Below are 15,931 nucleotides of genomic sequence, written 5' to 3' on the forward strand. Positions count from 1 at the left end.
GCCAGTAGGGTGTGCTGGAGTCGGAGACTGAGAAGTGTTTCTCTTTTGTGTGGATAAGAATAAAAGGGGCCTTCCTGTTTTGGTGGGTAGTTTAATTCAGAAGTGGTTGTGTGTGTGTTTAAAGCTCTTAATTGTTTAGAAGTGATACAACACTTCCATTTCTGAATAGTGAAACCACATCGAAGCTTAGAATCCACACACATTTACTGTTGGAGAAATAATATTCTGCAGGATATTCATACAAATTCTCAATTGCACAGATTTGCATTTTAAAAGTAGGTGCAGTGTGAAATAAACCTACTAAAGTAATTCACTTCACTCCTCACTTGTCATACATTTGAGTGCTGGGAGAATCAAAAATTAACATTACAATCAGACCTGGATAAATCCAGCATGCAGTTCATACATGTGTAACTGTAATTTGTATGTTAAATAAGCCACAGGAGACCAAGACTTTTGACAGGGAACTTTCACAAAAGAAGTGTCTATTGTCCCTAGATAAATGCCCTGAACAATTCTATGCAGTTGCTTGATAGTCTTTTTGACGTCTTATGGGAGAATTCAGCCTGCTCAAAAGATAAATTAAACATTGTTACATACACTCAATTGAAATAAGATTAAAAGTAAAAACTTGCATGGTGTAATGTTTGCTTAATTTATGAAACTGAATAATATTAAACACGAACGAAAACCAAAACCTTTGTTCTTTTAGTATCTAGAAAAGAAAGAAGGATACTGATTCATGGTAGTTATCACACAAACATAATGAGTTGATGGATTAAACATCGTTCAACTAAATAAAACCATTTCTTTTCCAATCCTAGTGCAGATACAGCAAGACAGTTTGTAAATACAAGCTTTACAAACTTGTTCAATGGCTGTGTCCTGGTATTTTACAAGGCTGTATTTGTTGCCAATGCCATGCATGTGCAGTTTGAGTGATCAGCTCTGTTCATCACTGTAATGTGGAAATGCTGACGTTGGACTGGAGTAAGCACAGTAAGAAGTCTCACAACACCAGGTTTACATCCAACAGATTTATTTGGCAGCACTAGCTTTCAGAGTCTGATGAAGGAGCCTGAGACTCTGAAAACTAGTGCTGCCAAATAAACCTGCTGGACTTTAACCTGGTGTTGTGAGACTTGTCACTGTTAGTGACAAGGTAAGCAGCAGCCTGGACCAAAGATGGCACTGACCTAATCATCACAGCTGTATTTTAGGCAACAGTGTCATAAGAACATAAGAACATAAGAAATGGGAGCAGGAGTAGGCCATCTAGCCCTTCGAGCCTGCCCCGCCATTCAATAAGATCATGGCTGATCTGTCGTGGCTCAGTTCCACTTTCCCGCCCTCTCCCCATAACCCTTAATCCCCTCTCTTATCAAAAACCCATCAACCCGCGTCTTAAAAATATTTAGCGAGGCAGCCTCCACCACTTCAACGGGCAGAGAATTCCAGAGATTCACCACCCTTTGAGTGAAGAAGTTCCTCCTCAACTCCATTCTAAACCGCCCCCCTTTTATCTTGAGGCTGTGCCCCCTAGTCCTACTGTCTTTTTTGAGCGGGAAGAGTCTTTCCACCTCTATCCTATCCATCCCATTCATCATCTTATACGTCTCAATGAGATCTCCCCTCATTCTTCTAAACTCTAACGAGTACAAGCCTAGTTTATTCAGCCTCTCCTCATAGCTCAACCCCCTCAACTCCGGTATCAGCCTAGTAAACCTCCTCTGCACTCCCTCCAAGGCCAAAATATCTTTGCGCAGGTGCGGCGCCCAAAACTGCACACAGTACTCCAGCTGCGGCCTCACCAATGCCCTATACAGCTGCAGCAAGACCTCCCTACTTTTATATTCAATCCCCCTCGCTATGAAGGCCAGCATCCCATTTGCCTTCCTGACCACCTGCTGCACCTGCAAGCTGGGTTTTTGCGACTCATGCACAAGGACCCCGAGGTCCCTCTGCACCGTCGCCTGCTGCAGTCCTTTTATCTTTAGTAACATTTAGTAATAAATGTGCACTCAGAACAGAATTATCCCAGCACTGAAAGTTAACATAAGTTCCAAATACATTAGATGGAGAAAATACCTAAACTTAACAATATTATTTCTGATGAGTAAATTTCTGCAGAACCTCATTACTGCTTTTATATTGGATTTGATAGGAAAATCTGGTTCACTCAGCATTGTTTGAGTAATATTGCACTTTTTGGGAATTCAGTGACAACATTAAACAAATGTTTGCATTCTCATAGCGAAAGCTTCCTTATTCAAATATAATAACCAGTAAGATAGCTTGCATCTTCTGTATTGGAGTGGTCAATAACCGCAAGGAAATGTTAGGAGTAATATTATCAATCAGTTAGAGAATTAGGGATTATAAACTTAACTGGAGTCAGTCTGATCTACCCAAGAACACAAATGCACTCCCTTTTCCCTCTTCTGGCAAACTATATTTGGAATGTTTTCATATTTTAAATGACTTGAGTTATTTCCAAAACAACAAATAAATCTTTCTGACGTGAGCCAGGAGAAGATGGGTCAGAATTATTGTTCCTCAGAACAGTCTCAAGTGTTTAACGGAATAGAGTGAATTTCTTCTGTCTTCTAATTTAATGAAGCAAATTAACCCATTTATTTTAAATAGGTTAACCTGTTAAAAAAAGGAAGAACAATGCCATGTGAATATTTCATCTCGTCATCAGTTTTTATGGGCAGCAGTCACTTCTGACTGTTTGATCCCTAAGGCCTGTTCACCCTATTTCCTTTTCCGCACCAGCACAATCAGCAAATCAAATTAGATAAGTGTCCAGATATTTTCTTAAAATGTTTTATCAAAGCATTATGTAATTTTCTGAAGAGAGTACAAATGACGCAACATCCTTTAAACTAAATTAAGACTACACTAGTTTCAACTGAGATTGTGGCCTTTCAGTGAGAATCTGCCACAATTATAGTGTTAAAGTTTTAAAGTTTATTTACTGGTATCACAAATAGGCTTATATTAACACTGCAATGAAGTTACTGTGAAAATCTAGTTGTCACACTCCGATACCTGTTTAGGTACACTAAGGGAGAATTTAGCGTGATGAATGCACCTAACCAGCACTTCTTTCTGACTGTAGGAGAAAACTGGAGCACATGGAGGAAATCCACGACAGGCATCAGTTGTAATAATCATGTACTCTTGGGGCCTTGTTCTTCCAAATAATTTGGGTTGTATTATGAGGAAAAGTCGGACAGGCTTTCCTTGTATTGTATCCACAGGAGTTTAAAAGAGTAAAAGGCGTGTTGAGTGAAACATAGGTCTTGGTAGGATAGATGTGGAAAGGACCATAGAAATCATAGAAACCCTATAGTGCAGAAGGAGGCCATTCGGTCCATCGAGTCTGCACGGCAGCAATCCCACCTGGTCCTTACTCCACATATTTACCCTGCTAATTCCTCTAATCTACACATCCCGGACTCTCAGGAACAATTTAGCATGGCTAATACACCTAACCTGCACATGTTTGGAGTGTGGGAGGAAGCTGGAGCACGCGGAGGAAACCCATGCAGACAAGGGGAGGATGTGCAAACTCCACACAGGCAGTGACCCAAGCCAGGAATCGAACCTAAGACTCTGCAGCTGAGAGGCAGCAGTGCTAAACACTGTGCCACTGTGCTGTCATGCCACTGTGTCACCGTACTGCCAGGATTTTCCTCTTGTGGAAGAATCTGTTTAAAAATAAGGAGTCACCCATAGAAGAGAGAGATGTGGAGAACTTTTTTTCCCTCAGAGGGTTGCGAGTCTTTGGAATTTTCTGCCTCAAAAGGCTCAAGGGGCCTACTCCTGCACCTAATTCATATTTGTGGCTGAAAACCATTTCACTCAGTAGAGAATATTTACAGTTGCATTCTTTAGAACTGTGTTTCTTACCTGGTCATCTATAATGGAAATGTTATAAACTACCACTGCTCTCCCAGGAGGAAGAATGATGTTTCCCCTTGCTGGACTGATGTCTTCATCTGCAGAATTTGGGCCTGCTGTAATCTGCCAGTACAGAGATAATGATGACAAGACAGTTATTAGTTTGTATATAAGTGGTGACATATTTCAAGTAGATGACATCACAGCTGAGAACAGGGAGCATTGCACAATTGAAGTTTTAAACTATGACATATTGGAATGGAATTGCAATCTGTAAATTAACACAATCTGGATTTAAAATAAGCACTTATATTTCTATGTTCACCATTTCATGCAAGGCAAAATTTTAAAAAAATTCTCACTGATACTAATACAAATTGTTTGACATGAAGGAAATACCCTATGTAAATTGATAAGTAAAATTGTGCCAACCCCCACTCCACACTTCCATCTCTATCTCCCAGAGCAAAAACTAGGATTTTCTACTGAGGTGACCTCCTTTGACTTGTATTCTTCTGTTTTGGTTATGAAATTAAATCTGGTATTGACTTTACCAATTGCTGTTGTGTATTGATTGTACCTAGTGGACATCTAGCCCATTAAAACTTGGTGTGTATAATTCACTCATTGCTATTTTTACCCCATTCATGGATAATGTGTATTGCCCGTTTTCCCTTCCTATGTCTATTATATCACATTCATCTGCGTTAAATTGTGCCTGTTCTACGCACTCACATATTTAGCCAATTTGTTCTATAATTACCCAAATGCCTCCGCTGGTAGCACTGGCCATCCCAGTTCGGTATTAAAAGAAATGCAATTAATTTGCATTGATTTTCTCAATCATTGATGTAAGTTAAAAATAATTACGATCCCACTTAGTTTGAACAAGTATTCATTGTTTTCTGTCATTCAGCTATTTTTACATTTATACCTAATTGTATGACATTTTGAGTCAGCAGTTTGAGAGTTCAAGACCCACTCTAGGGCTTGAGCACATGATCTAGACTAATATTTTTAGCGCAGTCCTGGAGCATACCACATTTTTAAAGATGCCATCTGTATTTTCTTTGGTTAACTAAGGCACCATCATCGGTTCAGAAAGTTCTTTGAAAAAAGCCAGGCAGTTCTCCAGGTGTCTTAGTCACCATTCTTCTCTCCAAGAACACTTGTTTTGTGAAAATTCATTGCCATAACTGCCTACATACCATGTATTTTAAAAATAATCCATTGGCTATAAAGTGCAGAACAAGGATACCAAAGGTCCTAAAACAGAAAATGTTGGAAAATCTCAGCAGGTCTGACAATGTTTCAAGTCTAGAAGACCCATCGTCAGAGCTGCTGTCAGACCTGCTGAGATTTTTGAGCATTTTCTGTTTTTGTTTCAGATTCCAGCATCTGCAGTATCTTGCTTTTCTCAAAGTTTCTGTATTAGTGCAAGGTTTTTCTATGTGGAGGTCCATAAAATTTTACTGTCAAATGAAAAGAAATAGTAAAATTACACATAAAATACACAATGTATAAGAAACCAGATGTTATTCTGGCAGTTAATGGAAAACAGCCATATAATTGTAAAGGATGTCCAAAGAGGATTTCAGTGGAAGTAGTCCCATTAGAAATCATGTCCATCGGGTCCAGAAACTGAAACCATGAAACTAATTGTTACTTAAGTGAGGTGGCTATCTGTTAACAAGTGACCTGTGCTACATTAATTAGGCAGTGGCAATAAACCACATGCTGCTTTCTGTTATTAAGCTAAGATGGGACTGAAAATTAATTTGATATCACTTACCTCAAAGTATACAGTTACAGTCCCATAGGTTCCTTTCATTCTGATTAGAGTAAGCGGCACAAATGTATTTCTATCCTTTGCCTCATCCACTATAATTATGGAAGACTGAGGAAGAGACAGAGAAATATAATTTCAGCAACATACCTCTTAGCCTGAACGGCTCAGACAGATCCGTAACCTTGACAACGTCCAACTCTCACAGGCAAATGAATCAAATTTTAAACGTGGTTCAGTAATAGTGTTATATTCCATGGGAAACACGCTTTGCAAAAACCTTTCAACCTTTAGATAAACATGAGGGGGGAGGGGGTGATTTTCAGCCTGTGTTCATCATCAGTAGGAAATGGGGACGATTCTCCAACCTTACTGCTGATTCCAGGGAATAGTGTGCCTGCCTAAAATTCCGATTCACCCCCGGCACCACACAATTTGCGAGTCTTCCGGCCCGTTTCCAATGCCACAAACCAGACTGCACCCAGAGAAGGCGCAAGTCTGATTAGCATATCTAAAATGGTATTTAAATACGTATAGCCTATCCAAATTCCACTCTATGCAATCCGTCTTCGGGCACAGTGCAATTAACGGCGAGAATCATTACTGGTCTCCACAAACGGAGACCTGGTGCAAAGGTGCCGCTAGGGCATTTGGAGGCCACTGAGGCCCCGGCGGGTCGAGGGCATGGCCAAGTAGTGCCCATCGGGCAGTGCCCATATGGTGGGGCCCACCTGGCACATTGGTGCGCGTGTGGTACACCAGCAGTGCCTGGCAGAGACTGCCACACAGCCCAGTGATGCCTGTTGGGTACTGCCAGTGTGCCAGGTGCAATGCCGAGGGGTTGGGGCATGAGCGAGGGACATGACGGAGTGACAATGCAGGGAGAGGGGTCTGACAGTAGGGAGCGTGGATCTTGAAGGTGATCTTGATGGGGGAGGAGAGGCATGTCAGGGGTTGGGCAGGAGGACCGATCAGGTGAGCCCTGATGCCCTGATACTGGCAACCCATGTCAGGGAAGGGGCGCAGGAAGATGCAACCGATGAGGGGTGGAGGTCCCGATGTGCATGGGGTGAGGGAGAGGATCTCTCAGTGCACTGAGATCACGATGCCCGTGCACTGAGAAGCCGTGCTCACGGGAATGCGCCACTCCCAATTCTCTGAAAGGATGACTGAGTGTGGGAGGATTGCAGTGTGGAGCACAGCTGGGAAACTAGCACAGATCACTCCATTATTCTCGCCATTATGACACTCAGAAATCTTTTGGAAGAATTCCACCCAATGTTTCAAGTCAAGGCATATGCAAAAAACCCCACAATTCTGGAACAGAAAGCATGCTTTGGTTGATGCATCTTGACATTTAAGAACATAAGAACATAAGAAATAGGAGCAGGAGTAGGCCATCTAGCCCTTCGAGCCAGCCCCACCATTCAATAAGATCATGGCTGATCTGAAGTGGATCAGTTCCACTTTCCCGCTTTCTCCCCATAACCCTTAATTCCCTTGTCTATCAAAAACCTATCTACCCGTGACTTAAATATATTTAGCGAGGTAGCCTCCACCACTTCAACAGGCAGAGAATTCCAGAGATTCACCACCCTTTGAGTGAAAAAGTTCCTCCTCAACTCCGTTCTAAACTGCCCCCCCCGCCTTATCTTGAGGCTGTGCCCTCTAGTCCTGCTGTCCTTTCTAAGCAGGAAGAATCTCTCTACCTCTACCCTATCCATCCCTTTCATTATCTCATACGTCTCTATAAGATCCCCTCTCATCCTTCTAAACTCCAACGAGTACAGACCCAGTCTATTTAGTCTCTCTTCATAGTCCAACCCCCTCTTTCTGGTATCAGCCCAGTGAAACTCCTCTGCACTCCCTCCAAGGCCAATATATTCTTGCGCAAGTGCGATGACCAAAACTGCACACAGTACTCCAGCTGCAGCCACAGGAATCAGCACTGTTACACATTCTCAATATTAAATTTAATGTCAAAGCTAAGTCATAGGCTTATGTTTTACTCCCAGCCACTTCATCTCATCTCATCAATCTGCCAAATAATACTGCAATCAATCCTGTCTTGTCCATATCTGGCATATTTTTCTATAACTCTATTTCCATCCTGAATGCACTTGCCAGTTCACTTTATCTAACTTTGTTAAGTTCTCCATCACAGAGCAGCACTGTTGCTTACTTAAAAAGACTACAAGCTACATCTCCATGACACATAACAGTGTTATCCACAGTATCACCCATCTTTGAGCTCCAAAGGTAATGGCAAAGGACATACAGTACCTCCCCTTTTACCCCTTGCCACCGGAATCAGACTTGTGACAAACTTGCATCTCACTGTCCTCCCCACTATCTGAAAAGACACATCAGGCACTTGTTTCTAAGAGCTGAATTTCAGGTGCCCTCACTCGACTTATTTTCTGTAGAGGTGGCATATAAAATAGATGGGTGGCTAGCCCACCACCTTCCCACCCATCCTACAATGTGTAAGATCTGCACGCACCAAAATCAGTAACCCACCCACCAAATAAATTAAAGACCAGTTAGAGATATTAGTGAGTCTGACCTAGGTAGTGCAAGGCTACACCAGAACTTGGCTGACATAGGCAGGCAGGCAGGAAATGGCAGGCCATTTTTTAAAGCCTTCATGAAGAAGAGTGGGAATGAAGGGAAGGGCATCTCATTCAGGGTGGCCTATGTGCGTCAGAGGCACTAACCCCAAGTTGTCATTCCCCTCTTCCTTCCTTCCACCTACTATCCAAAACCCCTTCCCACCCTGGACTCTAATAACGGTGGCATAGTAGTTCACACTACTGCCTCACAGCACCAGGGACCCAGGATCAATTTCCAGCTTGGATTACAGTCTGTGTGGAGTCTGCACATTCTCCTTGTGTCTACACGTGTTTCTTCCAGGTGCTCTGGTTTTCTCCCACAGTTAGAAAGGCGTGCTGGTTGGGTGCACTGGCCATGCTAAATTGTCTCTTAGTGTACCTGAACAGGCACCGGAGAGTGGCAACTATGGGGATTTTCACAGTAACTCCATTGCAGTTTTAATATATGCCTACTTGTGACACTACTAAAATAAATAAAACAATAAATATTCCTCTCCTCCCAAAAGTTCTCCTATTTTTACTTGTCTGGGGCTACAACCTGATCTTCTCGCCACCAATAATTCAAATACATTAACCAGCAACTCCCCTGTCCCATATCCTCCAACAAATAATGCCCAAAATCTGATAGACAGGGGGAAATCTTGAGCCCACTCTTGCCATTGGCAGAAATGGTGGTGAAGTCTCAAGATTCGGTAAAACTCTGAAAATAGCAGATCTTGCCAACGAGATTGTAACTTCTGATTTTTGCCTCCCCTCGCTGGTGACATGCAGGGGGGAGGGGGTGGGTGAGCAGGTGGGGAATGGGTGAATGCCAGCTCTGATCCAGAGGGAGGGAGGCATGGAAGGGGACCCTTGACATCCCTATGTTGGGGTGGGGGATGAGGTCATTGTTTGGGTCTGATCAGGCCATTCCTTATACATGGCGCCCCAATCTCAGTGCAGCCGACCTTTGACAGTGTGTTAAGGCCCCGCCCTTCTATATGACAGTGTGAATCATGCCGACCTATTTTTTGTGACAAAGTGTCGTAAGATCTGGAGAATAAAACCAATATGTTTCTCTGGAGAACCGGAACCAACACTGATATTTCTAGGTGAGTTTCCCCCCCCACCCCCCCCCGAGTCTTCAGGCACTAAGCATATTGAACAACAGAGTGAGTTTCCAACTTTGTGTAAGGGAACATAACCTGCACCTTGGTGAAAACGTCCAGGGGTGATGGAATGGATGGAGAAGGCCTGTCGCTATTTTTTGCCCCAAACGTACTACAAGCATGATTCCAAGCTCGCAAATCTCAAAGTTCCTCAACAAATTTCCCAGATCCACAGGTACCCATTCCCCGCTCCCCCACCACTTCATCCCATATTTTGGAACAACACCCCACTCCCCCAGCCACCACCTGAGATCCATAACTCCATAATGAATGTTTCCAAATTCCCACTGAATTCACGAAACATCACATCCCAGTCACGTTCCACCGGGATCTTCAAGAGACCATTTTTAATGTTTCCAGATCCTGACATCCCCTCCTACTAATTCATATCCCATAACACTCATTGAAACCTTACACATTATACTAATGCAAAATGCTCTTACATTCTGGTAGTCCATCTCCCCAGTGGGTGCTGCAAATGTGCTCATATTCAGGTTTCCCCAGTTCTGTTAGGGCTTTATGCAAATTTCTTCCAGCTAATTGCTTTATACGAAAAAGCACTTTCACTATTTCAATTTATTCATGGAAGATGCAAATTTTTACCAAGGAGCGAGCAAACAATGCAAGCCAATCAAATTATTAAAAACATTTGCTGAAAACGTCTTAATTCTTCATTCACCATTTTGTTTGTCTTCAAGTGTATGAACTAAAAATTATGGGCGGAATTCTTCAGCAGCGCTGGTCTAAAAGCTGGAAATTCCCACTCAATTGTCAATGAGATTTCACATTGGCCGCAATGCACCTGCTAAAATTTCAGTAGTGGGCGGGATGGGAGAATTCCAGCCAATGATCCTGAAGTACTTTTAAACTTAAATATTTCACACTAATCGGATTAAACTTAATTATAAATTTGTCTTTTAGTATTCTTAGTAGTTTTATTATATTTTCTATTGTAACCCTCAAAAGATTAGACTTGAAGTTATTACACTGACCCATCTTTAGCACTCTGTTCACTTCAGTGAAAATGCCACTGTCTGAGCTTGGTCAAAATTTCCTGTTACACGTTAATGAGGGCTTTGGATTGATTCATATATACAATGGACTATCTCTCATAATGTAAAAGGATTGAGTTTTTCCAAATTAATAGTAAAAAGAAAAGAGGCAAAACGCATTTTTTTAAAGTAATAGATAAATATATACACTGGAAATCTCCGACCTCAGCCACTGCTAGGATTCTCCAGTGCTGATGCAGTGAAAGGAGTTTTGGCTGAGTGCCAAATATTCCTTGCTCGCTGGCGGTGGGGGTGGGGCGAACAAGATCAGAGAATCTCACCCCTAAGTGACTGTTAGAGAAAAGGTAAACTATGCACATCAACCAATATTCCTCACCATTTTCACCCCCACCCCTCTACCCCTCACTCCCCAACACCATCAATTAAAGTTTACTAACTATCATATTCCCACATGCTGAAATTCCCTCCAAAAGTTACCTCCCTTTGGCATCTCCATCAAATGCCTAAACCTGCAGCGCCTTCTCCCATGTGGAGCCCACACTTTCCATATTGTTTAGTGTTCTGAAAAATTCTCTTTGAAATGAGAACAATACAGTTCCTGAGCTGACAGGTCCTTATTGACTAGCTATAGAGATACAAGTAGTTCATTTTATTAATAAAATATTATCAGCCAGTTTCACTTCCACAAGCTCAGACATTCTTCTAATGGGTGGAGGCATACTCATCCCATGGTTAATTATTTTCTGCTTTTCAAACAGTTTTCTCAAAATTACATCAAACCCATGTGGAGCACTGGGCGATGACTAGATCTGCAGAATTATTTTAACATTGCAATCCACTGCGCTCAGACATTATGATGCTGGTCAACCATGCAGTCATGGAATCATTTGAAACACGGAGTGTGAAGGATTATACATGACCATTCATTAATGTAAGAACAATACAGCACAGGAACAGGCTCTTCAGCCCACCAAACCTGTGCCAACTCCGAATCCTTACTTAGACCCATTACTTATTGCCCATATGCAGTTACTATCCCTCTGTTAACCTTCCATTCATGTGTCTATCCAGATACGTCTTGAACTTTCTTGAAGAGTTCTTAGAATGCTATTGAGATAGTTTCCTCACATAGTATGTTACAGAATCTACAAGGGAGCAAGCTATCTTGGATCTGGTCCTGTGTAATGAGACAGGTAAAATTAATGATCTCATTGTGAGTGATCCTCTTGGAATGAGTGATCACAATATGGTTGAATTTCTAATACAGATGGAGGGTGAGAAAGCAGGGTCTCAAATCAGTGTCTTCTGCTTGAACAAGGGGGATTACAATAGGATGAAGGTGGAGTTGGCTAATGTAGACTGGGAACACAGATTAATTGGTGGGACAGTTGAGGAACAGTGGAGGATTTTTAAGGAGAATTTTCTCAGTACTCAGCAAAAATATATTCCAGTGAGAAAGAAGGAATGTAAGAAAAGGGATCACCGGCCATGGATAACTAAAGAAATAAAGGAGAGTATCAAACTAAACACCAATGCATACAGAATGGCCAAAATTAGTGGGGAACTTGACGATTGGGAAAGTTTTTAAAAAAAGCAAAGAACTACTAAGAAAGCAATAAAGGAAAGATATATTATGAAAGTAAACTAGCACAAAATATAATAACTGATAGTAAAGGTTTTTACAAATACATAAAACAGAAAAGAGTGGCTAAAATAAATGTTGGTCCCTTAGAAGATGAGAAGGGGGGTTTAATTATGGGAAATAGCCGAGGCCTTAAACAAATTTTTTGTGTCGGTCTTCACAGTGGAAGACACAAATAGCATACTAATAATTGACGGTCATGCGACTGTAGGGGGTGAGGACCTTAAAATGATCACTATTACTAAAGAGGTAGCGCTGGGTAGGCTAATGGGACTAAAGCTAGACAAGTCCCCTGGTCCGGATGGAATGCATCCCAGGGCACTAAAAGGAACGGCAGAAGTAATAGCAAATGCATTAGCTGTAACGTATCAAAATTTGCTGGAATCTGGAGAGATGCCAGCTGATTGGAAAACAGCTCATGTAATGCCACTGTTTTAAAAAGGAACTGGACAAAAGGCAGGTAACTACAGGCCAGTTAGTTTAACATCCATAGTTGGGAAAATGCTGGAATCTATCATTAAGGAAGAAATAGCAGGACACCTGGAAAAGAATGGGTAATCAAGAAGACACAGCATGGATTCATGAAGGGAAAGTCATGTTTGACTAATCTACTGGAATTTTATGAGGATATAACAAGTGTGATTGACAGAGGGGAACCGGTGGATGTGATGTATTTAGATTTACAGAAGGCATTCCATAAGGTGCCTCACAAAAGGTTGCTGCATAAGATAAAGGTACATGGAGTTGGGGATAAAGTGTTAGCATGGATTGAGGATTGGCTATCTAACAGAAAGCAGAAAGTCGGAATAAATGGATGATTTTCCGGTTGGCAATCAGTGACTGGTGGCGTGCCGCAGGGATCAGTGCTGGGGCCTCAACAATTTACCATATACATAGACGATCTGCAGGAGGGGATCGAGTGTAGGGGAACAAAGTTTGCAGATGACACAAAGATGAGTGGGAAAGCAAATTGTGTGGAGGACACAGAAAGTCTGCAGAGATTTGAATAGGCTAAGTGAGTGGGCAAGGATCTGGCAGATGGAGTATAATGTTGCTAAGTGTGAGGTTATCCACTTTGGAAGGAATAATAGTAAAATGGACTATTACTTAAATGGTGAAAAATTACAACATGCAACTGTGCAGAGGGACCTGGGGGTCCTTGTGCATGAATCACAAAAACTCAGTCTGCAGGGGCAGCAGGTAATCAAGAAGGTGAATGGAATGTTGGCCCTTATTGCGAGAGGGATGGAGTATAAAAGCAGGGAGGACGTGCTGTAATTGTACAAGGTAGTGGTGAGGCAACACCCAGAGTACTGTGTTCAATTTTAGTCCCCTTATTTAAGAAAGGATATATTAGCTTTGGAGGGGGTACAGAGAACGTTCACCAGGTTGATTCCAGAGATGAGGGGATTAGCTTACGAGGAGAGATTGAGTAGACTGGGCCTGTACTCATTGGAGTTTAGAAGGTTGAGGGGAGATCTTACAGAGACATATAATATAATGAAGGAGCTAGACAGGGTGGAAGCAGCGAGGTTATTTCCGCTTACAATGGAAACAAGAACTAGGGGACATAGCCTCAAAATACGGGGGAGTCAATTTGGAACAGAGTTGAGGAGGAACTTCTCCCAGAAGGTAGTGAATCTTTGGAATTCTCTGCCCAATGAAGCAGTAGAGGCTACCTCGTTAAATGTGTTTAAGTCACGGATAGATAGATTTTTAACCAATAAGGGAATTAAGGGTTATGGGGAGCAGGCGGGTAAGTGGAACTGAACCCACTATCAGATTAGCCATGATCTTATTGAATGGTGGAGCAGGCTCGAAGAGCTAGATGGCCTACTCCTGCTCCTATTTCTTATGCTCTTATGTTGCTAACATGCCTGCTTCCACCACCTCCACTGGTAGTGCGATCCACGCACTCATCATAGAACCCCTACAGTGCAGAAGGAGCCCATTCTGCCCATTGAGTCAAAAACACAATTTCATCCAGGCCCGATTTCCTTCAGTTCTCATATTTACCCTGTTAATCCCCCAACACCAAGGTCAAGTTCGCATGGCCAATCAACCTAACCTGCACATGTTTGGACTGTGGGAGGAAACCAGAGCATCCGGAGGAAACTGACGCAGACACGGGGAGAATGTGCAACTCCACACAGGCAGTGACCCAAGGCCGGAATTGAACCCCGTGCCTGGCGCTCTGAAGCAGTGGCGCTAACCACTGTGCCATCATGCCACCCCTGTGTGAAAAACTTTAGTTAGTTGAGAAAGCTGGCATGACTGTGAAGCAGAAGGGCATAAACTCCCATCTATTCTGATTTTTAGTACAATTCAATTTCACAAACAGCTTACATTTTATACCACATTTAACATAGCAAAACATCCTGTAGGTCAGGTGCCATTTCCACAGTATTGTGCAACAGGATGGTAAAAGAATATTAAAAATGCATAGCAACAAAATTGGTGTGATCACTTATTTTATTGTCCTGCTTTGGCACAGTTCAGTTGAAGGACCCTTTGACTTTCTTTTGGAATTTTAAGTTTACTTTCTTGTCCCAGCTCTTTCAGCTGAGTATTGTTGACATATCACTCAATGTTGATTTCTTCAACATCATCAAGCTCTAACACCTTTAGAATTGAAAGAGCTTTATTATTCTGGGTGTGCCCAACAGACACTGTTAAGAAATAAGCCGTTATGCTGTACCATAAGATTAAAAAATAATAGGAACAATCTAAAAATGTCACATTCTGAAGGCTGCCTCCCCCTGTCGCTTGCTGTGAATATATTTAAGGAGTTCAGGTCCATGTTCTCTACAACTTTCCATCCATTAATTTTCCGCAACATAAACATTTCAGATATCTAAACAACTACCCTGCTGGACAAAGATTCTTACCATATTGAAAGATATAATTCCAAACGCATTATCATTCGACAGAATAGTTATTGTCGCATTATTGGGAATTCCAAGCTTCACATTTGCAGAAGAACCCTACAGTTAACAGAAAAATGCAGTACTGTCGTTAAGTAAAATATTTTGTCACAGGTCCAATTGTTGTTTCCTTTTTATATATAGGTTTTGAATGCATAATTCCAGTTGGATTGGTTATAGAAGACTCTTTTTAGGTAGACAGGTTTTTATGCATGTAATAATAATTGTTTGCTTGTCTTCAAAAACTTTAATCAATGATTAAACATAAAGGAAATTACACAATCCCAATGACAATGGCTATAAACATCCTAGCTAAAGCACACTTCACACTTCCAACTTAATTTTTGGAGCATTCAGTGCAAAATTAATAGTCAAAACTAAAAATACATTTGCAAAAACTTTTAATCCCATAGTTTCTGAACACTCCTGTAATTAACAGATAGATCATAGTTTTGTTCAAGAGTGTAAATTGGTCATGATCTGTAACTTTTACAGAAAAGAAATTCTTTGGGCACCTCAGATTAATTAAGACTCCATGTTAATAAAGGGGTCTTTCAAAACTCATTTATCATGGTTTGACAACCTGTTAATGACACCATAGCAATAAGAAACTAGGTATAAAGTATGCAGTTCTATTTGAAAATAAAGTTTCCTTTCAGTCCTTTGCCTTTATACATTATCCTTTGACTTAAATGTTAAAAAGCTGAATTCTATACCCAGCTCCAGGTCAAAGGTCTCCCCAATTTGATTCATGCAGTGAAATGAATGGTTGTGGGAAGATAAATGCATCGAACACATCTTTCTTTTAACTGGATGTATCAGTGTAACGTACAGAATTGTGTTAACTAAAGCTTGTCTGTGAAATACTGTTCTAAAATTCTTAATGATTATCATACT

At 41.5% G+C, this 15,931-nt stretch overlaps 1 protein-coding gene across 7 annotated transcripts in view; it reads right to left on the bottom strand.

Annotated features, from left to right (window-relative positions):
* Nucleotides 1–15,931, bottom strand: part of adgrv1 (adhesion G protein-coupled receptor V1) — a 524,573-nt gene that overhangs the window by 482,466 nt on the left and 26,176 nt on the right. For all 7 annotated transcript variants that reach the window (XR_013886686.1, XM_080189140.1, XM_080189139.1 and 4 more), the window contains exons 4-6: nucleotides 14,999–15,094; nucleotides 5,702–5,806; nucleotides 3,919–4,032 (exon numbers count right to left, since the gene is read on the bottom strand). Coding sequence is in view for 6 of the 7 variants with exons in the window: in XM_080189140.1 (XP_080045266.1) it covers nucleotides 3,919–4,032; nucleotides 5,702–5,806; nucleotides 14,999–15,094 (315 nt within the window). In the remaining variant the exon portion in view is untranslated. The remainder of the gene's footprint in view (nucleotides 1–3,918; nucleotides 4,033–5,701; nucleotides 5,807–14,998; nucleotides 15,095–15,931) is intronic.

Source organism: Carcharhinus amblyrhynchos, chromosome 5 (genome assembly GCF_965287045.1).
Source record: "Carcharhinus amblyrhynchos chromosome 5, sCarAmb.v2.hapA, whole genome shotgun sequence".
Taxonomy (NCBI): Eukaryota; Metazoa; Chordata; class Chondrichthyes; order Carcharhiniformes; family Carcharhinidae; genus Carcharhinus; species Carcharhinus amblyrhynchos.